The sequence below is a fragment of the Ambystoma mexicanum genome, chromosome 2p (genome assembly GCF_040938575.1).
Source record: "Ambystoma mexicanum isolate Mex_15411 chromosome 2p, UKY_AmexF1_1, whole genome shotgun sequence".
In the NCBI taxonomy this organism is placed as follows: Eukaryota; Metazoa; Chordata; class Amphibia; order Caudata; family Ambystomatidae; genus Ambystoma; species Ambystoma mexicanum.
The window spans coordinates 1,318,276,254-1,318,301,681 of record NC_090923.1 but is presented as its reverse complement, the minus strand read 5'-3'; the positions used below and the strand labels follow the sequence as shown (position 1 = coordinate 1,318,301,681).

Sequence of the window (25,428 nt, the reverse complement as noted above, 5' to 3'; positions counted from 1 at the left end):
AGGACACGTCCCTTGCACCAGTGCAGGACACGTCCCTTGCACCAGTGCAGGACACGTCCCTTGCACCAGTGCAGGACAAGTCCCTTGCATCAGTGCAGGACAGGTCCATTGCATCAGCCCAGGACACGTTCCTTTCATCAGTGGAGGGCAAGTTCCTCGCATTAGTGCAGGACAGGTCCCTTGCACCAGTGCAGGACAAGTCCCATGCATCAGTGCAGGACAGGTCTCTTGCACCAGTGCAGGACACGTCCCTTGCATCAGTGCAGGACAAGTCCATTGCATCAGCCCAGGCCACGTCCCTTGCATCAGTGCAGGACAAGTCCATTGCACCAGTGCAGGACAAGTCCCATGCATCAGTGCAGGACAAGTCTCTTGCACCAGTGCAGGACACGTCCCTTGCATCAGTGCAGGACAAGTCCATTGCATCAGCCCAGGACAAGTACCATGCAGCAGTGCAGGACAAGTCCCTTGCACCAGTGCAGGACAAGTCCCTTGCACCAGTGCAGGACAAGTCCCATGCATCAGTGCATGATCACCAGACATTGCATCCATCATCCGGCTTCACAGATCTCAGACCGCTAATCTGAGCAGCGGGGAGAGTCATGCGTGTACCACCGTCTTTATCTAGCCATGCAGGTGGTATGTATTTAAAGTGGTAATGGTACACACATGTGGAGCCTCAGAAGTAATATGTTCGATACGTGACAAACATGTGGCTAAATACCCCCTAAGATAACACCACTTAATAATGAGTTGGGGTTGCCTGAGAATTTACAGCACTGGACTAAATGTAAGTACTGCACAGGGAAATGTATTTTTTTTACAGCCTGTAATACTTTCTATGTTGACCATGCAGTAAATATTCCATACGACCCCGACTCAAAATTGGTGGAATTATGCAAACACGCAATCAGTAAAGTATTACATGTTTGTACTGTTCCCTCCATACTCAAAATAAGGCATGTACCTGCAGCCATTAGTCGCACAGTGATATCAAGTCTAAGATGTCCGATGAGCACTGCACCTGAGAAAGTTAGGGACAGCTTTGGATTGGCTCTCAGCTTGTCAACCAACATACTAAGGAAGGTCAAACGGATGCCTGGGGTCCGCTTGTTTCAAGCAGCTGATTCTCAGAACCAAACTTTCCTGCTTCCCATAACACTTAGCAGACAGTTTATGGCAATCAATGGCGTTTCCAGACTGCCCCCTTCCCTCATCTGCCTGTGCACAGATTAATTTCATCAATATAGAAAGAAGGAGGGAGAGTAGACCATGGCAATGTGAGAAAGTTAAATGGAAACTGTCTGCAAGAGGCCAACTGTAGGAGTACAGGGAGGCCATTTCCTTCTCCGGTCTACTTTCTTCTCCCCGGCTAACAACTTCTGTTTAACATCTCCTACCACGCGCCGGGCTGATAGGTCATCAACGCTTATCGAGCTATGAGTAGGCTGTACTCATTAGCCCTACCACACTCCATACATCAACAGCTAACCAGAACCAAAGCACTGTAATCTGTCAGATGTTGGGCTTTTCTCGCCAGTTAACAAACTCCCAAATGTTTCCTGATAAAACCCACGAAAGCAAAGCAAATCGACGCTACTTTCAACCTGCACCCACAAACACCCTGGCTTTTGCATCTGCCTCTCTGACTATGGACCCTCTTGTCTCATTTGATGGGGAGCCATGCCCACTGAGGCCAACAAAATGCCAGAAAGGTGCTATTATATATCTAAGAATTACACATTACTTTGAAGGCAGGTGGGAGCCCAACATGAATAATTGTATGAGTTATTTTGAGGGTTTGCTGCTAATATCTATCTGAAACCTGCAAGTCACAAGTTCAAATCCAGACTGGGCTCTTGAAGATTAAGGTTGATGAAATGAGTAACTGATGAAATGAGTAACTTGCAGTGCTGATAAATGGTGACATAGTAGCAGGAAGATTTAAATAGGAGGGAAAGGATGTCTCAGGGGCAACAAGACTACACTGAGCAGCACGGGTAGGGTGACCAGACGTCCTGTTTGTCCCGGGACAGTCCCGGGAAATCACCCTGCGTCCCGGGTTCCCAGGAGTTTTTCATTTTTATAAACCTCATCCTGGGATTGGAAGGGTGGGTGGGTAAGGTCCAGGTTTTCGTCCTGAGACCTGATTTCGAAATCCCAAAATCAGGCCCGGTGTGAATCTACCTGCGCGTGAATGGGGGCGTGAATGGTTTTCATGCCCCCATTTCCACCGCCTCCCCCTCCCTGGCTGCTCTCCTCCAATGAGAGGAGTGTGCCTGTGAGCACCTCCCCTCCCCCATCCCCAGCAACAGGCCAGCGACATAGAAGAAGAACTGCCATTTTATTTGTGTTTACTTTAGTCCCACTTCTATGTCTATGCCTGTCCCTTTTTTTTTTATCTGGTCACCCTAAGCACGGGTTCAGTACCCAATCCCGGTATTGCGCTTAGAGGCTAGAGTCTGGCATGAAGCTCAATATATGCAGATTTTCATTTTGTTTAACATTAACGTTTTCCCACGGTCACCTTTTTCTAGCTCATTCACGCGCTCCAGCAGTGCGTTCAAGGCGGTTTCTGTGTGGTGGCGGTGCGCCGCTGTCTCGTTGTGCAGCAGCGATTTCTCGTCCTCCAGCTCAGCCACTTTGCTCAGGAGTTGGCGCTCCAAGTCGCCCAGCCTTTTATGGAGCATTTCTCTAAGGTCATTGGGCAGCGCCGCGAATGACACGTTGGATCGCAACTGGAGCTGCAAGACAAGATGTGGACAAGTCACAACAGTGTAAGCGGGTGAACGCTGACAAACACATCAAGGAATGTTATGTCTTGGCTCGATGGAGTCAGCTCAGCACGAGATCCACTGGAGTGAAACTGCCAATCAAAAGATAACATTTTACAATGAAAATATGTGCACGACCAAATGGCATGTACCTGCAATAACTCAGTTTATTAGGTGTTTCTACAAGTACATGTAACACTGTGCACACACAAGACCAACATAAGTCAGGAGTTTAGCAAGTGGCCTTTCCACAGCAAAATCCTCACACTCATTATGCAACAGACTGATCCAGAGGATTCAACCCTTGCTTCTCCGGGTGTTTGTTTTTTTTTTAAATACGACTCCAAATATCCCATAGCATTAAGTATGCTGGCTAGGGATGATGGGTATTGTAGTCCCAGTGCAGCTGACAAGCCCATCAGCGCAGAGCCCTTGTATGTATGGCTGGCATCCAACAGGATAAGTAAGACAGTTCTTTCAAGGGCACACACACTCAGCAGTGCTCATGCAATCCAGATCCAAATGGTGCGGCCATCTCATTTAGAGCTGTATTGCCCTCTTTGCGCATCAGAGCAGTGGTTGAAGCGGGAAGTGGGAACTAAAGGGTAAAACCTCCCACTCAGTGCAGGAAATGGAAAAAATGTACTAGGAAAACTGTCACCTCTTTGATTGGGCTGGGTTATGGGAAGGAGAGGGTAGGGTCAAAAGGCGTGTCCCCTAGTCAGGTTGTGCCACAGAGTATCTCTTCATAGAACCAAATCCTGGTGATTTGCATAAAAGCAAGGAGCATTATGGGAACATCAAAATGTCCACAATTTTAAACGTTAAACATGTTTTATAGTGATTTAGTAAGAAACCCTTTTAATCGAATAATGGGAGTTGGACTCTACTGTTTTGATTGGTCCAAATATGCACGCTAATAAAGAGAGATGTCTGTAAATTGCAGGATATATATACCAGTTTGGACAGCAGCAGCACTTTAAGTGAGGTTTCGGCAGTTTCCAGTTCTGAGTGTTCCAAAAGCTGAATGGGTTACTTGTGTGTGCAATACGTTCTGTGGAGTTATAGCACAAGTGGGCAACCTGCACTTTTATGAGCAGACCACTTTCATAAGGCTAGGCAGCACCCTGTGCTGAATCTTCTGAAAGTGCTCTGCCCATTGTTGTGCAGCATTTGGGAGAGTCTTGTGTTAGCCTATGGGTCTGGGTACAGATCAGCGCTCCAGCAAGATGTAATTTGATGGAGCACTGCCCTGTCTCTTTCCGGGCCATATCCTACGCTGATCACACTATTTTTCTCAAAAAGCAACCATCCTGGCTTCACTCTGTTACCTGCACTTCTCCATCCCCCCCCGTCCCTTTTGCACTTCTCCATCCTCCACCTCTTTTTTGCACTTCTCCCCTCCACCTCCCTGCACTTGCCCGATCTGCATAACACAAGGCCTAGTAATATCGTTGTTTTGTCCTCCCTTTGTTTTCCCCTAGTAGTCTTGTCGCGCCTAGAAACACTTGTGTACAGACACGTTATGAATGCCATATCATATCCTTACTTGTTTCCACTCAGAGCAGGGTTCCTAGGCAGGGGTCGAAATGCACTTTTGCTGTGGGAAAAGGGCACTTCCGTTTCTTGCCAGGGATTCAGCTCTGTGCCCTGCAGGGAATGCACTGGTGTCATAGCTCGCTGGGGTACCTTGCCAAGACAGGTTTGATTCAGTTTATTTCAGATGCTTGCCTGGGACCCAAGGCTCATTGCCGGGGCATCACCCAGCACTGCACCCGCAGTGATCCACTGTTACCAGTGCTGGAACTCTAACGTCATCATTGTATCATGCAGTTATGCAACTGAAATCAATCCCAAGCAGTTATTAGAACAAATGCTCGTGTCATTTGTTTGGTCGTGCTATAGGTACAGGCAAGTCGTCGAAAACGCCTTTGGCGCATGAACTCCTGTTTGTGTTCTAATGTCAGCGTTAGCACTGAAATCAACAAAGGGAAAGGGACCTTTTTGTTGACGTGCTCTGGCTGCTCTTCTGCATTACAGCATTATCAACAATAGCTCAAGGCACAGATGTGTGTGGGTAATTGGGAAGGCTGTGGCCCCCACGAGGGGGGAATGGAACACGTGCAGAAGGCTGTGGGCTGTGGGTAACCATGACTCAAAGTCATGGTGACCGTAAAATGCATTTTCTTTCAGGTTTGATAGTACAGTTGCAAAACACAGTGTTGGGGCAGGAGAGGAAGGTCAGCAGGTGAGCAGTGGGGGTGTGGGGGGGTTGTATTTCTGGAGAGATGGCAGGTAGGTAAGGGAGGTATGGGGGCAGTGGGTAGGAGTAAGGGTAGAGCATACTTCCACGACTTTTATTGTATGCTTTGACGACAACACCAGAATCATATTGTATAGCGCACAAAAACCCTAGGTCATCTAGGCTCAGGGAAGTCAGTTAGTGGTTACCAGGGGTCGCAACTGCATCCCCTGATGTCTCGCTTGCTACCCCTGTGGTCTCCCATGCTACCCCTAAAAAAAGAACATTTTTTTTAATGCAAGGTTCTGGGCTGTGGCCAACGCCATGTGGCTCTTTGCTTCTGAAGTGACTGGCTATCTGTTCAGGCCTCCTAAAAATAAAAATACATATTTTTAAAAAACAGGGGTTTCACAAGTCTAACACATTCAGCAGTGAATTTAAATAAGAATGAATGGGAATACCAAATAATTTGTCTTTCTGGAATTCTATACTCTAATTGCTAGACTCGTTAAAGGTTTATTTCAGGCACATTTCAGGGGGTGAGTCACTGATTCAGTCTGTTCTTAAACACCTCAACTCAGCCTTTCATAAATAAATGAGTACCAACACAGGTTGGGTGATATTGTATGCATATTTGTTCTAAAGCGCTCAAGCGTAAGTACTATATAATAGCACATCATTATCATTTGGGCATGGACGTCTGGTTGCATTTACAGTAATTTAGTAATATAAGCCTCTTAACACTGATTTTAACGACACATATGGTAATCCATTCTTGTATGAAATGCATATTACATAATAGTGATATCATAACCATATTTTTCGTATTGTGGTTAGGAACAATGCTATGTGATGCCACTTCCTGTTTATCAAGGACTGAACGGTCGTGTTCCATCGCTTCCTGTGATATCACTTCGGGGTGGGTTAACCATATAATGACCCTGACCCTTGACCTCATCATAGGTCAGGGGTCATGTCATGTCACTTCCACTACCCCTGGCATTTTGGTGAAATGACATACCTGTCTAGGCTAAGAGCAACACAAAGCCCTCATTTCTTTTCAAAATTGCATCCTCAAAATTATCCGCACATGAACCAATAACTGGACACCTCGCACCTCGGAAAACTGTTGGTGCCCAAATGAACGTCCACATAATCTGTCAACACCTAGAGTAAAACACATGGGCCCTCGTTGTGGGAGAAGAATACCTTTACCACCACTCATTTTGGCTAGAAATATTCCAAATTGCGAGTTTATTTATTAAACACGCAAAACCCAAAGACATCAAAGCGCTGGTAACAGAGAAGGGTATAGAAAATGAGGGAAGGAAGGGGAAGTGGAGGGAGAAGGAGAGCAACGGATACAGAGGATAGAGGAATGGAGACCGTTTCAGTTGAACTGTCTGGCTTTGAGTTGTTTCCTGAAAGGCCAGTATGACGTTTCCTTTGGTCAGAAGGACATTTCATCTTGTTCTTGGGATATTTTTCAACCTGGAAAACTCTCTGATAGCCATTTTCTAAGATCTGTCAGCGATCTTCCCTTGCCTGTGTCACGCATTGGACACAGCCTTCATCGTCTTTATGATATGAACAATTCATCAGATGGCACAATCAAACTCTGTTTTAGATTCTACTATTAATCCCATCATAATCATTAATTCCCAGCCATGCTATTTTACTGTTTAGGTTGGATTATTTTGTGGCACTTTAGTGTCACCTACATGCCAAATGTATTGCATCACAGTAAAATTTGGGAGAAATGGCATGTGAGAGGGCACAAAGCTTTTAGGTGTTATTTGCCCACCCATCGACTGCCCATGGCCATGCTAATCCCTACGGCCATTCTCACCCAGTCCTTGCCCCTCCCCACCCAAAACACCTCCTCATGAAAACGGTTTGAGCTCGCTTTAATCACGCTTTACCATCAAAATGTGCACCCAAAGTGCCTGCTAGTGTTTTCTCCAAGGAGTTTTCTGAGAGTTCATGAATTAATTGGAGTTGTAAACGCACTATTGGTGTAATACAAATGTCTTAACCCGGCTTGTCTTAAGCCACTCAATGTATAAGCACTATAAGTGCCCTTCACTGAAGTCCTGTTAAAAACATGCACTGGCAAAGCCAATCGTTTTTACATGTGTATATGTATTAGTCATTTGCCAAGCACTGCTTTAGATGGCCAGGTACTCGCACCATTTTGTACCTGCTATCATCAATAGCAATTCCTGAAGGATTTAAGGGTCTTGTTCCTGGGCATCTGGCAGTTCAAATAGAATTACCATTATTTTGGGGGGCTCTGGTGTCCTAAATCTCAGCCTGCATTTTGGCAGCTCAGGACCTCTGCATGCCTCCCATGAGTGTAGCCTACATACTGGGCCGCAGCCCTAGTCCCATTTGGCTTCTCCAATTCCTGCCTAGTTGCACAAAGTTCTAGCTGGATACATTTGTATGTGTGTGTACGTGGGAGTACCCTGCCATGCCTGGGAATTGAATGTACTAATCAAGCAAGAGAAGGGGTCTCATTGTTCTGTGTTTCCAACACAGCCGACGAGCTTTCAGGCCTACTCTCAAATACAGTGTTAGTTCATGTTATAGATATCACGCGCATACTGTCTCAAGGCAAATGGTTAGTTTCCCTTATACACATTTCCACAATACATGTGTCTCCCGCCAGTCACCTCAACCCACGGGTTTTCCTCCTCCCCCACCCTTAACACGTTCCACGCATGTTAGTATATTTTCCGCAGTCTAAATCGTTTGGAGAGGCTGGGATCTGAAGGTGCATCCCAACACCCTCTATGCAACCCGCGCATAGGGAATTCAACCAAAAGCGCGTCGGGACCATAATTATGGTGAACAAATGACAAAATAAATGCAAATGATGAAAATTATGTTTTTTTCAAGGTAGGGGGCTGCAAGGAACCAATATCATAGGCCACATTGGTTGTCATGTTGTCATTGCCAGAGGCATTAATGGCTGCATCGTGGATGCTTGAGAGGTGACTTACCCTGCCTCGGCCCTTCTGACTGTTCTGAGGTTACTCACTGTCAGCCAGGAACACTCCCTGTTTCAAAATAACTAACCTCAGTGATACTCTGGAAGCAAAGAGCAAGTCACTCTTTATCACACACTCTTAACACACAACTTTCAGAGGTCCATGTCTGCCTTGAACATTGTAGATTATAAAATTATATGCCCCATGGGTGCCCACCTTACAGACCTGTAACGAAAGCAGATCCGGGCATGTATGGCACGTCATTGACCTCGCAGCTATACCATGAATTCTCACTGATCTGGGCTTCATTTATCAACTGAGGAAAGGTGAAGGGCCGTGTCCTTCCTAGCAAGTGTCAGACATGTGACCCGCTGAATGCACACAGATCTTTTTGGCAGGTGCTTTGCTCTATTCAGGTATCTTACAGCTGCCTTAGCCGTATAAAATTAAGGATGCGCTTGATTCAATGTACCTTTTCTAATCCACCTATCCAGTCTTACACCTACCATGCCCTCCCCTCACTTCTTCTTCCCATTCTTACAACGTTTATGTTAATTTATTTAATGTTTCCTTATTCTAAGAATCATCCTGAACCCACCCACACCTCCTCATGATCTCTGATCTCTGACTCCCCCGGAAATGTACAGTTCTTAAAGGGCATTTGGAGTTGTGAACGGAGGATAGCACAGGGACAACTTGCTGTTTTTGGAAACAAGACCACGGAGAGCAACATAGGTGAGGTTCAAATCCTGGTTCTGTGTTTATAAAGCAAATTTAGGTACGGTATTAGGCGTGTTATAAAAAAACAACAACATGAATGAATACAAATCCAGCAAAATATGTTTTTAAAGTTTGCCTGGGCCTAACTCAGAACGTCAACGGTCAACCCAAACATACAGGTTTTGGATGGATTCCCTCCATATATTTACAGCACCTTAAGAGGGGGTGTTCAGTGTTAGAGTGCGCACCCCAAACAACACATACTCTTTTGGATAAAAATGCATTCCGCAGAAAATGAAGCCAAAAGCTAGCTAATAGAAGCTGTACATCCTTTTCCATTACCTCTCTTTTCAACTAAACCCTTTACCATCTAAAAAAATGCATTAGGTGTTTTTTTTTTTAGATGCTTTTTTAAAAATGGTATGGCTGTCAATGCTTTGGTTGTCGATGCTATGACCGGATACCATTGCTACTATATGTTTGTATGCTGATGTTATTTGGCCAGAAAATAAAACCGAATATCAAGTTAAATTTCCAGAGATATTTTTGCACCGATACAGCTCACCAATACCTTGCACATTTCCATGTCAGTGTAACAATTTGCCGGGAACATTGTAGCTGTTAGGCAAATTTAACAAGAATCCACACAACGCACTTTCACAAACATGCATGGAATAGTGGGATTAGACATGGGTAGAAGGCTACAATAGTTATCTAGCTTGTGGTCTACACTCTGGAAGAGTATTTCATGCATATATCTTGGCTATCTTGAAAACCTGGCTCACTAATTGGTGAGTCGACGAGACTTGCGTAGTCAATTATGTTATGTTATAGGTATTTTATATAGCGCACCATCACCAACGGAATTGGTCCCCAGGCACACAATTATAAAATAAACAATTCAGTGTGCATGTCACATTTTTGTTAGTGGTTTTGCGGGTGTCAGCATGTGGCTTGTTATCAAGGTAAATGCAATGCCACTGCAGTGAGGCACCCCATTCTTGATAGAGGCAACTTGCCATGCTTGGGGTACACTGCCCTAAATTCAGCTTGTCTTAAGTGTAATCACAAGACCGATTCAAGGGGAGCCTACCTAGGGAGCAGGCCACCCTGTTTACTTGCCTGCTGCATTAGCGGCCTGTATGCTAGCACATCCTTTTCAGGACACAGTTACTGCTGCACAGGACTACAGATTTGATCACCAATGCATAATTTGAAATCGTCCACGTACACAAACACAATCAATCGCCCCTTGCTTACTGAGCAGAAAAAAATCAAACTAAATATAATCATTCTGGGGCCACATGAGAAGACCTATACACCGGTGTAAGCACAATTGCAAAGCATACTAGCTGCAACAAAGTCACATGTAATAGAAGGTATTTTGGGCTCAGAGGTTCTGTAGGGACCATGGGTGTCCACCAGCTCTGTGAAAAACGACCAAGAGGTGGTATCTGGAGGAATCCACAGAGCCCCATAAATATCCTCCACAGTCCTTCTGTCACGCGGCGCGCGCCACTCGCCTGTTCTGGGGGTCCTCAGCCACGGCGATCTCCCTCCTGGAGATTGTATCTGCGTTGGCGCCTTTCTCTTCGGCGTACCGCGGTCCGGGCTCCCGGCTCCCTGGGCGCGGCCATCTTGAATGTCCTGCGCATGCGCGGAACGTCAGTATCCGACGTTTCGCGCATGCGCAGTGACAGCGGCTTGCGTTCCAAGCCTCACTTTGATCCCGGGCTATAAATAGCCGTTGCAGACCCGGAAACAACGCGTCTCTACGCGGTTTGTTCCGTGGTTGCGCTCCAGGAGCCCTACTTACCTGAATCTCTGTTCTGCTCCTGTCCTGTTCCTATTTCTACCACGTGCTAGCCCAGTGCTCCTTATCCTTGCCTTGTTCCTTTTGCCCTGCCCTGCCTTATTACTTGCCCTTTTGGGTTCCAGTCTGGTACTTGGTCTTTGGGGTAGGTAGGTCCCTGCCTGGGTTCCTCTCTAGCCCTGCACCGTTCCTTGGTTGGGAAGGGGTCCAGTCCTGGGGTGTTCGTTCTCTTCCCCTACTCTTCCTTTCCTACTTGAATGGTCTGCCTCCCCATTTCCTTCTGCTGGTCTTGTGCCCTGCCGGTATCTGTGCCATTACTACCACCGAGGAATTACCGAAGATCTGTCCCTCGAACTGCTGGTACCGAAGTGGACTTCACCTGGCCTTCTCTGTCAGTGTTTACACTGTCCTGACGTCACGCAAATACAGAGAAGTGCTACCCGTGACGTTGGGAGCTGGTTCAGCTCGATCCTGTCATTTACTGTCAGGAGGGTGTTGGGTCGGTTCCCCGCGTTGCTCTTTCATCTTTGCGAAGATCCATCGACAGACTGGCAGCCTCATCCCCTCGCTCCCCAGGAAGAAAAGGTAACCAGCGATCTCGTGACGCCTCTTATAACAGATTGAGACGCCTTTCCTCCAGCTCCGACATGGCAGACATGCAATAATTACGTGAGGAAGTACGAGCCCTGCGTCTCGAGATGACCACCCTTCGCCAGGAGAATGACACTCTTCGGCAAGCAATGGGTCGAGGATTGAATATTGCTCCACTACCTGAGAATTCTATGGCCCACACAACTCCTATGAAGTTCGATGGTGATCCACGTCGAGTGGCTGAGTTTTGTACCCATTGCCGGATTCATTTTCAGTTTCGATCTAGCCATTTCAATCAAGACAAAGCCAAGATAGGGTACATCCTTGGTAACTTGACCGGCAACGCTCTAGCTTGGGCGGCTCCCCTGGTTTCCGCCGATAGTCCCTTGTTGAGTGATTTTGCTGCTTTTGAAAAAGCCTTTCTGGATATCTTCAAACCACCCAACCTGGCTGCCGTGGCCCAGAACCAGCTGATGGAAATCAAACAGGGATCTGGTGACATCATTAACTACATTAGTCGGTTTCGGCAGCTTGCAACTGATTCCCAATGGCCCGAAATCACTCAGAAGACTTTATTCCGTCGTGGGTTATGAGACGAATACAAGGATGAATTGCTGCATATTCCTGAACCAGAAACCCTACCCGCATTGTTGGATCAGGTCCTCCGTATCGACCACCGACTGGCTGAAAGGAGAAGTGAACGTCGTCGAACGGAAAGATACCATCCGGGACTCTCAGTACACCCTTCGGGATCTACAACCCCAACTGACGCGGGTCCTGAGCCCATGCAACTGGGAGCTATTCGCGGACCATTATCTGAGGCTGAGAAGAAGAGAAGACGTCAACAAAACCTATGTCTGTATTGTGGAGGGACTGGACATTATCTAGGTACCTGTCCTCTACGTCCCTTGAAGAAATCGGAAAACTAACGGGCCCGCTGTGTGGTGAGAAGGCAGCGGTGGGCCGTTTTTCTGTTTCAGTCCTTCCTCCCATGCACTCGGTGCCCTTGTTGGTCTTGGAAGTCGGTATTGCATGGCAAGGAAAATGCATTACGACCTGGACTGTGGAGCATCGGGCAATTACATTGATGCCTCGTTTGCGGTTTCCAATGGGATCCACCTGTATCGCAAGGAACATTCAGCAGTGGTTGAGGTAATCGATGGTACACCTTTGTCTTCGGGTCCTGTGTGCCAACATTCCGGTCAGTTATGGCTATCAGTGGAAGAACATCTTGAACGGATTTCGTTGGATGTGATCAAGTCTCCCTCCTTCCCGGTAGTGCTCGGCTTGCCTTGGCTGCTTTACCATAATCCACAGGTCAATTGGACTTCCCGAACCATGGTCTTTTCTTCTGTACGTTGTTCTCAGGAATGTCGTCTTCGTGATACCCTTCCGGCAAAGTCTGGTTTGGGGCTACCCACTCCTGGAAACACCTCTGTCCGCCTATGTGTTACTCAGTCCATACCTCAGGAATATGCTGAATTTCTCAAGGTATTTTCCAAACCAGAAGACATTCCATTGCCTCCTCAGAGACAGTTCGACTGCTCCATTGATATCCTGCCTGATGCAGTCATTCCTCATGGCAAGGTTTATTCTTTGACGCAATTAGAAAAGGGTGTCCTGCAAGAGTACATCGAGGATTGCCTTGATAAGGGCTACATTGTACCATCTAAATCCCCCGCGGGATTTCCGCTTTTCTTCGTCAAAAAGAAGGAGGGTACTTTGCGCCCATGTATTGATTATCGCCGGTTGAATGAAATCACGTGCAAGGACCGATACCCCCTGCCACTCATCCGGGACATCATTGAATCCTTGAAATCTGCTCGGATCTTCACCAAGTTGGATTTAAGAGGAGCCTACCACTTAGTGCGGATTAAGGATGGTGATGAGTGGAAAACGGCCTTCAAAACACCTTTTGGGCATTACGAGTATAGGGTAATGCCGTTTGGACTTTGCAATGCCCCGGCCGTCTTCCAACGGTTCATGGATGTTGTCTTTTCAGATCTTGTAGGAGTGTCAGTATGGGTATATCTGGACGACATCTTGATTTTTTCTTCTACTCGCATGGCTCATGTTGAACATGTTCAGGAAGTCCTCCGTAGATTATCTGCCAATCATTTGTATGCCAAAGCTGAGAAATGCCAATTTCATCTGGAAAGTGTGGAATTCCTAGGCTATGTAATCAGCAGCACAGGAGTGCGGATGGACCCCATGAAACTGCAAGCCATACGGGAATGGAAACAGCCCCATGATGTTAAGTCACTGCAACGGTTCTTGGGCTTCGCTAATTTCTACCGACGTTTCATTCCACAATTTTCTCACTTAACTGCCATGTTGACTCGTCTGACCAGCAACAAGATTCTTTTCTTTTGGGATTCTCAGGCCGAAGTGGCATTTCAGGAATTAAAAAAAGCCTTTATGTCAGCTCCTATTTTGAATCATCCGGATGACAAAGAACCATTCTTAGTTGAAACGGATGCCTCGGACTATGCAGTTGGTGCAGTCCTGTTGCAGCGTGATCCAGTTACAGAAATAGAACATCCTGTGGCCTACTATTCGCGGAAGCTGTCACCCAGCGAAAGAAACTACGCTGTGATCGAGAAGGAACTTTTGGCCATAAAAGCAGCCTTCGAAGAATGGCGACATCACTTGCTGGGTGGTAAATATCCAGTGGAAGTGCGCACAGACCACCGTAACCTTCAATTTTTACGTTCCTTGCAATGCAGAACCTCACGGCATGCACGTTGGGCCTTTTTCTTTTCTCAGTTCGATTTTGTGGTGACTTACATACCTTGCTCTCAGAACATAAAGGCCGATGCCCTGTCCCGATCCTTGGAGGAGGACATAGACAGAGCCAAGACGAACGCGACGGATTGCTTTTCTTCAAGGATCGCCTGTACGTCCCCACTCTGAATCTTCGAAGGACTGTCCTACAGAATTGTCATGATTCCGTTGTCTGTGGTCATCGTGGGGTCAATACCACCCAAGAATTGGTTGCACGACAATTCTGGTGGCCAGGATGGGCCAAACAAGTATAAGCAATATGTGGATTCTTGCCCTGTTTGTGCTCAAGTGAAGGTTCCACGCAAGAAACCCCTTGGTCTACTGCGACCTACGTCCACGCCACCGTACCCATGGCATACTATCGCCACGGACTTCATTGTTGAATTACCACCCTCTGGTGGGAATACGTGTATCATGGTGGTGGTGGATTGTTTTTCCAAGTTGGCTCACTTCATACCTTTTCCGAAGCTGCCCACTGCCTCCCAGATGGCTCGACGTTTCTTACATGAGGTGTATCGTCTTCACAGCCTTCCTGAGAAGATTCTGTCGGATCGTGGTTCGCAGTTTGTTTCTTCTTTCTGGGATCAACTGTGTCGTCATTTGGACATTCAGCGCGCTCTGAGTTCCGGTTACCATCCCCAAACCAATGGGCAAACCGAGCGTACTAACCAATCCCTAGAACAGTACCTGCGATGTTACGCCAATGCCACTCAGGACAATTGGTCAGATTGGTTGGACACCGCGGAGGTGGCTTACAACAATGCTGTTCATTCTGCTACCGGACTCAGTCCCTTCGTTTGTTCTGTTGGTCTGCACCCCAAGCTGCTGCCTCTTCGTCCGATGCCTCCTAGTGCCGTTCCGTCGGCTGATGCCATGGTGGCTCTCATCCGCGATCAACATCGCCTGGCGGCCAGTACCTTGGCAGTGGCACAAGCACGTATGAAGGTTCAGGCCGATAAACGGCGGAGTCCTGAGCCCGACCTTCAGGTTGGCGATATGGTTTGGCTATCTTCCAAGAATCTGCCTGCTCGCAATTTGCCCGTGAAATTGGCTCCCCGCTTTTTTGGGCCCTTTCGCGTTCTTCAACGCATTTCCCCTGTTGCCTTTCGTTTGTCTTTGCCTCACTCTTGGCGGATTCATCCTGTTTTTCATGTCTCCCTTTTGAAACCCTGTGTGCCCGATGTTCTTGGCCGTCCATGTTCCCGTCCTGCCCCGGTGTTGGTCCAGGGGGTCCCTGAGTTTGAGGTAGGGGAGATTTGTGATTCACGGATTAGGCGTGGGGTGCTTCAGTATTTGGTCAGTTGGAAAGGCTATCCGGCTTGTGACCGCACTTGGGAGCCATGCTCCTTTGTGCATGCCCCGCGCTTGGTTCGGGACTTCTTCCGTCGCTATCCCTGGAAACCTGGTGCCCCGGGGTTGTCCGGGAGGGGGTATGGTGTCACGCGGCGCGCGCCACTCGCCTGTTCTGGGGGTCGGGGTCCTCAGCCACGGCGATCTCCCTCCTGGAGATTGTATCCGCGTTGGCGCCTTTCTCTTCGGCGTACCGCGGTCCGGGCTCCCGGCTCCCTGGGCGCAGCCATCTTGAATGTCCTGCGCATGCGCGGAACGTCAGTATCCGACGTTTCGCGCATGCGCAGTGACAGCGGCTTGCGTTCCAAGCCTCACTTTGATCCCGGGCTATAAATAGCCGTTGCAGACCCGGAAACAACGCGTCTCTACGCGGTTTGTTCCGTGGTTGCGCTCCAGGAGCCCTACTTACCTGAATCTCTGTTCTGCTCCTGTCCTGTTCCTATTTCTACCATGTGCTAGCCCAGTGCTCCTTATCCTTGCCTTGTTCCTTTTGCCCTGCCCTGCCTTATTACTTGCCCTTTTGGGTTCCAGTCTGGTACTTGGTCTTTGGGGTAGGTAGGTCCCTGCCTGGGTTCCTCTCTAGCCCTGCACCGTTCCTTGGTTGGGAAGGGGTCCAGTCCTGGGGTGTTCGTTCTCTTCCCCTACTCTTCCTTTCCTACTTGAATGGTCTGCCTCCCCATTTCCTTCTGCTGGTCTTGTGCCCTGCCGGTATCTGTGCCATTACTACCACCGAGGAATTACCGAAGATCTGTCCCTCGAACTGCTGGTACCGAAGTGGACTTCACCTGGCCTTCTCTGTCAGTGTTTACACTGTCCTGACGTCACGCAAATACAGAGAAGTGCTACCCGTGACGTTGGGAGCTGGTTCAGCTCGATCCTGTCATTTACTGTCAGGAGGGTGTTGGGTCGGTTCCCCGCGTTGCTCTTTCATCTTTGCGAAGATCCATCGACAGACTGGCAGCCTCATCCCCTCGCTCCCCAGGAAGAAAAGGTAACCAGCGATCTCGTGACGCCTCTTATAACACCTTCTTACGTTTCCTGGACACAAACATGGATGGAGTATAGTCCTCGTGACACATCATCCTACAACACAAAGTCAGGGGGTTAGATCCAGTCAGCAGACAGACACACACGCCCTTCCTTTGCTTTCAATGTTTCTGGGAGGACCCCTCTGTAATGCTTTGAAACCCCAGAAACCCCTACTTGGCAGCTGTTGCCTAATATTTATTTGGGCTAAGACATCTCTAGCTATAAGCGAACTGTGACAAAGGTATATTTAGAAGATCAAAAAGGGTATCCTGACTACTCTGGGGGCAAGAGAGAGACACCCCACTTCATGAGATAGTACAGGGGATATCCAAGACTCAATATCCCCTCCCGAATTTCCTGTTTCATATGATACTACTGCAGACCGCGGAATAAGGACTAGGACACTGTGATGGTGTTAGACACTCCTACCATCTGTTCATGGACCGCAGAGAGGCAAGGAAACATTAATAACATCGGACACACAGCAGATCAAACGAGCGGCTTGTAAGCCTGATCACGGTGTGGCCAAAATGATCATGCGTTACACAGTTAAAAATGCATGCATGCATGTAGAAAGTCTGAAAATAAATGTTGATGACTGTAAAGACTGTAGGGGGGGTATCTGTACTTCTGCCCTCTATATGATAGGCTAAAGGAACAGCACACCCCAGCCAGGGCTCTCAGTTGGGCAGCAATGGACAAGCAGCCAGGGCTAAACATTCAGGAGGTGAGGCAGGCTGGTTCTTAAGTGCAGTGAATCGCCAAGGCCCCCACAAAGAAATGTCAACACCCTATGTTAGGTAATAACACATATTTGTTATATAAAATAAGGTACAGTTATATATATTTAAATAATAACACGTACTTTGGCAATACTTATTCAAAGAATGTCAAATGTATACACTCTATGTGGTACCACACAATACGTACATTCCGTAACAGATGCACTCACTGCAGACAGTTTTAAATAGGCATGTGCATTTTTAAGTGAGGTTTAACAGCATAGATGGGGGGAGAAGGGCAGGTTAGCTATGAACAGTGGCAGAATGCTTTATTTAGACTAGATACACAATTCTGTGTGAGGGTCCCCCCCACCAGGGCAACCAGTAATGGAAAAGTTAGGGAGTATCTCATCTTGTCTTTTACAGCCCTGTCCAATAATGTTCAATAACCATGTACTTTCTTTTAATAGGTTCTACCACCCCGACGCACCTGTGAGGCTACAGGAGTACAGGATCCAAGATGAATCTGGGACCCCTGGATGACTCCTGAGGCTAAAATATGCTCTTACTCATCACAGTTCCTTTGGTGCCTTGGCACGCAAAGTGGCAGAGTCTAAACTCTGTTTAACTCGATGATTCCCTCTGAGGATGCCCCACCCCCCCCACCCACCCTTGGAAGAAGGAGCCACTGGGATGCTGAGTCCAAGAAGAAAAATTGAACCACAGTCTTTCTGAAATGCAGCAGTTTGGTTGTTCGCAATGCTCTCCTTTGGTCGACCATTTTGCAGTCTGTAGAAGTGCTGGGATGATGAAACTTGACATGGGATCCTTAAAGGCTTGGCAGATATAAGACCCCTGGGGCTCCTCCATGACTTCTAGCAGCAACAGGGTTTTGGATTTGCACAGTTGTCCGACTTTGGGTCCTTTGGTGCTGCAGCCACAGCAGAGACTTCTAGGTGGCTTCTGGCAACTTGGACTACACCACTGGATTGGACCTCGGCCCCTATCCAAGTCTGGACCTTCAGGACTTCTTTATTAGCTTTTAGTGGCAGGGACAGCTTCTTCTTGCGTCAGCTTCGACTTCAGCTTCTGAACAAATTGGTGAGTGAGAGGTCCCCTGTTATACACATTGGTTGCATTCACTCAAGCTGAGCCAAGCTCAGTCAACCAATCACGCAGAAGGGCATTCATGCAGGCAGGCATCCAATCAGGCGCACAGGCATTCAGGCCATTCACTCCACCCAGACACCCATAACCAAGAATGTGGATTGGGGTAAGCACATAGCCTTTCAGCAAACTACACTGCATTCATGTCAGTTTCACTCTGGGCTGTCTCAGTCATTGTATCACACACAGAAACCAGACACCCATAACGCAGAATGTGAGTTCACTTCCTACTCCATTCACACAGGTCCCACCCCTAGAGTGTATCCACAACACACAGCCCCTGGGAAGACTCCAGTTAGTCTGACAGGAGGCAGTCACAGAGCCATATTTGGTATTTCCACCCAACAGCCAGTTAGGAGGAAGGGACAGAGTCAGGGCATCCCAGGACTTTGGGTAACAAGGTAAAATGCAATAGAAACCAAGAGGCCACCGTGGCAATCTTGCCTTCCTGCAGGAATCCATTGATTCCTATGGCAGGGCCTGGCTGTCCAGAAAATGGAGGACACTCAGAACCACCGCCAAGTTAGTATGCAGCTGCCACCCGTCGATACCCTGCTCAGTGGGAAACATACAGGTGCCCGAAAACACACATAAGGGGTACAAGGGTGTACCCACAACCATGTGCGCCATAAGGGTATCCCATGGGTGTTCACCAAAAGGAAAACATGAAGAACTGCACTGCCAGAGGTCCAGATTGGACCTCAGTGGCAGAAATCTGAGAGAAGAAACACGCAGAGAAATGGTAGGACAAGGACTAGGAGGCCCTGTCCCTCCATAAGGCATTTCCAGTATGACAACAACAGTGAAGGGGGCTGAGGTGCCAACCCTCGCAGGTGCTATGATGGTTCTGCCTGACCCTAAAATGGTGGCAGGAGTACTGAAGCCCTCTGCCAGTTCTCCTTGATAATCAAGTGAATCTTAAAAATGTGTAAAAACCTGACATAACGGTGTATACCTGGTTTTACACGTGTTTTAACATGCCTGGGCATTTTCATTTTTTTGGCAGGTGTAACGGGATGGAACTAAATTACCATTCCCGTCTACTCCATATGCTGCGCCTGCCAAAAGAAATACATTAATGCCAGCATCACATTTTCACATGGGCGTTAATACGTAGATTACCTATGGACTCTGCCTGTTTTGGTACCTGCTAAAACCAAGCAGACTCCATAGGAATCCACTGTAAACGCCTCCCAGAAGCTGGAAGGTATTTACACTTCTTTGCCGCGCAAATAGCTAAAAAATAGCATGTTAAACCTCGTAATGGGGGTGGGATCACCTTCCCACGAGTTTGGTGGGGGGGTCGAGTGGGTCTGGAGTGAAAATGCCCTCGAGCCCCCAGAATGTGATAATTCTGCATTTTGAAGTCCACACAAAATCGGCCAAAATAAATCTTTTTTTGTGCAGAAATATCACATAGAACCCATTATTGGGGCATCCAAGACAGGTTGGCAGTATAAAGGATGCAGAGGGAACAAGGGCTTCAGAGAGTTAAGACCGAGGTCCAGAAGGGTGGTACAGTAGGAGCGATTGTGAAGGAGAGAGGAAGGAGTTGCAGTTTACTGAGAGCCTTAACTCAGCCCCAGACACATGTCCAACAGCATAAACCACACACAGCAGAATGTCTCCTGGAGTCTTCGGCCCACATCCTGGAAATGGCCAGAAACCAAAAAAGAAGTGTTGCTCTCCTGCTAGGCACTATAACCCAGATCTTGTCAAAGGCCAGTGACTGGACTGCCCGAAAGTGAAGTGTCGCTAGTGAGCTGGGGGATACACCCCAGACTACTAGGAATAAGGATTAAGAAAAAGCCAGAGCCTATTGTTGGCTAAAGCATGAGAAGGCAACGCTTTGCTAGTGCGTTAGAATAACTTCCTGTCCAGGCCGGATGCAGGAATTCCTGCTGGTAAGATATTCCGTGAGGCAAAGGGGGGGGAAATGAATACCTTCTGGGAGACGTGTCTTCCTGCTTCTTTCAGCAGTTGTGATGACAACTCGTGTCCAGATAGTAGCAATTTCAGAACCAAGTAGCATTCCAGAAGGACCCACAGAAGAGAGTTGGAGGCTCTATTCTGGGAAATGTTTTTGATTAGGAAATGCAATACCTGGACACTAGATCCTGTTTGAGAATGTGGGCTTGGACACTAGATCCTGTTTGAGACTGCGGGCTTGGACACTAGATCCTGTTTGGATCAAACCCGTTTTCCATATTTTTTTTTACCTCCAGCCTAACACTATCTCCTTAACATGTCCCTTTACAGTTGCCCCAACCCATTCAACCTCCTGGCAATACAACGTTGAACGTTAACCTGAGTTTTGTTGATCCCACACAGACACAAAACTCGGATCTTGATTTTCTGGCATTGATTCCAAATCTTGACTGTGACACCAAGGATAGGCTGTGGTGAAATTGACCAAGAGCAACTTGATGCCCCCACCCAACAATGATACACCATTCTGGGACTCCAGCAACCAGTCCTTTATGCCTCACTAGCAGAAACGAATGAACCTGGACCAGTAGCCACAAACACGAGTGCAGTGCATAATTGTATGCTTGGTGCTCTGTGAAAGTGTATCTTTCCTGATATGGCTCAGTTCTGGAAAATTGAGTGGACAAACGTTTCTTCACTGGTTGCATATTTAAACAGGGAATAATGTGTCATGGCAGGAGTGGGTGCAGGCCTCCCTGGAAGGGAGCCAAGCAGTGCTGCTCTGGCCATGCCTCCTTGCTCTACACCAGGGAACTGTGGGGCCACATGTGGGAGGGGGTCAGTCCCACCTTGAGGGCTGAAGGGTAGTAGGAATTGGGTGAAGAAACATTAAACATGTGATTTGAAGGTGATATGCATGTAAGCGCTGTGTAAGGGTCAACATATTATAGTAAAATATCAAGAAAACCCGGTGTAGTAGTCACAGAAAATGCACCTCATTGAGAAAGAACGAATCAATTATATTGTACATGGCTGTTACCTGTCAAGCAGAGAAATAAGAACTGTGGCTTTAGTTCCCGCCCATCCCCCAAGAGGCCAGAGGTCTTCTTTGCAATGGCTGAGAATGGACCACACTTGCCTGGGGAATTGTTTTAATGCATCTAAACCGGGTCACACATTCGCATCTGTAAGCGATCAGACTTCACTAAACCTGAAACTCCGGATGCAGAAATAGACACGAGTCTGAGTGATTCCAGGATGTCTCACGATTTACAGCAAACAGTCATTAATTTGCAATCAAATGCAATTATCGTGGTTACTGCATGCACCTGGCAGATATGTGGCACATGGGTACCAATTGCGAGTCTGGTAGTAGATTGATAACAAAACATAACCTCTGTCTGTCTATCTAAGTGTTTTCATAACATAATTCATTGCAACTAGCTCAGCTAGTGGATGGAAAGGACACCACATTGCACATGTTACCAACAGGAAATGTATACAAGATATTTGTGAATGTAAAATCACAATGCATCAAGAATGTTGTTGAACACATATTATTGTGTGTGTTTATGTATTGATATGTATGCATTGTCCAATCTAGCTGGCACGTATTTATACGTTTACATTATTCCTAGTTAGGACAACATTGCTGGCTGCCAGCAACAACTGCTTTACACTTCATAGCCGGTTTATATTAAGCTCAGTTAAACAATTACTCCAAGAACACAAAGTACTACATTAACTGTCTCACATTAAATTTCTTTGTCTCCAACACAGTGTTTCTCACTTGCAGTCACACACTCACGGCCTCACAATCATATTCACAGTCACAAAAAAAAGCCCATTCACAACCACAAACTCAAAGTCTCACCCACTGTCTCAGACTTACGCTCGCAGTCTCCCACTAACTGCCTCGCACTCACCATCTCAAAATCACACTCACGCCAGGATATGTCATGGTATGGCAAGCCATTACATGTCGGGTCATGACCTAGGAGAGTGTGACACTCCAGGTCGGTTTGACAGTTACATTAAGCTGCTAGTTTGAGATTTCAAGTGAGCCCTGAGTTTGACATTTCTGTTAAGTGTGACATTCCCAGTTTGATATTTCAGTTAACCAGTACATTGTCAGTATTTTCAGTTTGACATTCCCAAAAAAGTTGCACTATAAGTAAGCTCCCAGTTTGACAGGTCCAATAAGTTTGACATTAATAATGAGTTTAATATTAAAAATAAGCTCATAGTTTTGACACCCAAGATCAAAAGTCTCTGGAAGCTTGCCATTACCAGTAAGCTCAGAGTTTGACATTCCACTTTGGTATTCCTAGTACGTTTGACATTACCAGTAATTGACCACTTTGACCACTTTGACATTCCATGTAAGCTCCCAGTTTATGCAATTCAAGTTCTCTGCAAAATAATATCTAAATATGTTGATACTATCATGCGCGAGAAATATTGTCCAACTCGCTGTCCAGACAAGTGGTCGACTGTAAATTGGTCGAAAGACAAATGGTCGATGTAATTTGGTTGAAAACCAAATGGTCGAATTTTTTATTTTTATTTATATATGTATTTTTTTGGTTTTCGTTTAGGGAAAAAAAGGGTTTTTTAGAAACAAAAAGGGGCTGGGGGGACTCCCCCCCAAAAAAAGGGGTGAAAATAAAAAATAAAAAAATTCGACTATTTGGCTTTCGACCAAATTGGTTCGACCATTTGTCCAGTCGACCAAATTTTTCGACCAAATGTCTGGCAACCGTCCAACTCAAACTGTGAGGACAATCAAAATATACCCACACCCCATAAAGCATAAATGACAGCCCTGGGATAAGGCTCTGGACTCAACACCCTGAGGCAAGGATTTCCAGGCACTCATAACAAAGTGGGTGCCTTCAGTCACATCAGGTGACGTGTCATGATTTACTAATTGAGACATTGATTGGACTTTTTTATCCGTACAAAGGGAAGGGTTTTAAAATGTAGGTATTCTTAAATATGAAAATTGAAAGACAATGGGGAAAAAACAAAAGTTGAAATAAAAATCACATTAGAGTTTCACTTAAAAACTGTAACTTTTGTGCAAATGAAATGACTTTGACCAGGTTGGACACCAACATATTGGCATAGATCAGGTGATGAGAGTACTGAGGTTTGTGACTAAGAAAAAGTATATTATTTTTGAAACCTAGTCCAATTATTCCATCTCATTTTTTTGGTGACAAAGTCATTTGCCATTTCTAGTTCTGGACAAGCTGCCCTACGAACCTCATTTCACCCAAATTTGAAGTGAATGAAACAGGTTGCGTTCTGGACAAACATTTCCAAAGGTTCATCTGAAGTGTTGCTACATGGCCAGAAGGAGGACTCGTGATTGGAGCTCCGTTTCAGTCTCAGGAGGCTTTCAGGGAGGTAGGAGGTTGGTGCTGGAGACAGGCTTAGGAAATGTAGGGAGGGTCAAGAAACTAGAGCGCAGCTAGAATGAGTAGAAAGAAGAGGAGGGACCAATCAGAGAGTTAGATTTAGGGTCGTTTTTGCTTATGCAGTGCTGTGTGATGCATTCAGGGACAAGAAGTTGGTGAACAACAAAAGTGCCCTCTGGGAAGAGTTTAGGGGGAGTGAATGCCTGGGGAGGGAAGTATCTTGCGTGACCGCTGGAGACGCAACCACATGACGCTTGATTGGTTTCCCTGAGGGCAGCTTGTGGGAGAATGCCTCCTGCCTGATATTGCTGTGAAGGAGCAGCAGAGATTCGCTGATGTGGGTGACCCACATGTCAGAGTCTGTCTTTTGAAGTGAGTGAATGAGACACATGCCATCGGGTGACACATGCAGGGAGATGCAGGGAATTCCTGAGGGCAGCTTGAGAAAGTCACACACGGCACGTTTTGCTGCAAGGGAAGCACCCATCAGTGTTTGTTACCTAAGGTGAGTGGACAAGACACATGCCATCGAGTGACATGGGGTGGACTGGGAACCAAAAGAGGCCCTTGAAATTATTTTCAAAGTGGCCCCATATAGCACATTTTCAGCAAGCCCAAACGTTTTCCTATGAGAGGATTTGGAAATAAAATAGGTTACCAAACAAAAAAGGCTTAGGGTGCAGAGGCCTACTGGGACATTTCCAGAGTTCCCTATGGGCCAGCCCACCCCTGTGAGTGGCACTTGGAGGAGGATGAGAGAAGCCAGGAATTCCTCAGGGAAGCTTGTGGGAGACACTCACTCGCCTGATTTTTGTGTAAGGAGCAACCGAGCTTCCAGGAAGCACACTATACACCAGTCAGATTCTGTCCTGAATTGAGAGGAGACATGTGCTATTGAGTGACACCTGGGAGGGGGAGCGGACAGAGCCAATCATTCATGAGGGCAGATTGTGGGAGGGTCATCACATATTTATGGGGGTTCAGCACATATTTATGGAGGTGGGTGGCATGGAAGTCAGTCAGTGAACAACATGCCAGTGTCGGAATGAGCTAGAGGCAGTGGACGACCTACTGCTCATGGTCTTTTCACTTCTATAGCAGCACATGCTATGGGCACAGGGAATGCAATCATTGCACATGGCCAATGTATCAACCAACATGCATTCCACCCCCTGTCACAAGTTAATCTGGGGAACATGCAGCAGTACAGGTACATTACTGGGAATGAACATCCAGCTAGACAGAGGGCGGAGGCTGAGCATTTAGTTTCATCAACTATTTCAATAACATGAAAGAGAAGTGAGCCGATCTTATCTACCAAAGAAGACGGCAGGAAACCCACAGTCATTGAATGGCGATAGGAGACTGAAAATCCCAGGTCGCTATCTATCTCGGCCACCCCCTCCACAAACAAGTAAGACAATAATGACGATGTCAATCAAGAGAAGGATTATGACCCATCAGAGTCCAGAGAGGAACAATCATTACTGCTGGCAACCGCAGAGGTGGAGGAGAATGACACCACAATGCAGAGGTTGTAGTATTAATAGAACATTGCCGCCCATCTGTGTGCAGTCCCTCCAAGAAAGAGGTCCCAGTCTCAGATCAGAAAACACGTCACAGTATTACGCGGGTGCAGAAAACCACCAACACCCCCAAACACCATTGCAGCTGGAGGAGCCCCGCTCCATCAGCATCACTAACACCAGCACACAGACATGAACGCTGCATGTGTGTTATTAGCCCACAATGAAAGTCAAATGTTTGGCGGGACATGACACAGAATAAAGAGCCATCGAATCTAGCCCCTGCACACTCTTCATCAGGTCAATGGTGTGCTGATGAGGGGCAGGAACCAGCTAGTCGGACATGCTATGTGAGCAAAGCAATGC

At 46.9% G+C, this 25,428-nt stretch overlaps 1 protein-coding gene across 1 annotated transcript in view; it reads right to left on the bottom strand.

Annotated features, from left to right (window-relative positions):
• NPTX2 (neuronal pentraxin 2) overlaps window positions 1-25,428 on the bottom strand; it is a 51,504-nt gene that overhangs the window by 16,361 nt on the left and 9,715 nt on the right. The window contains exon 2 of the mRNA XM_069645655.1: window positions 2,528-2,744. Coding sequence (XP_069501756.1) covers window positions 2,528-2,744 — 217 coding nt within the window. The remainder of the gene's footprint in view (window positions 1-2,527; window positions 2,745-25,428) is intronic.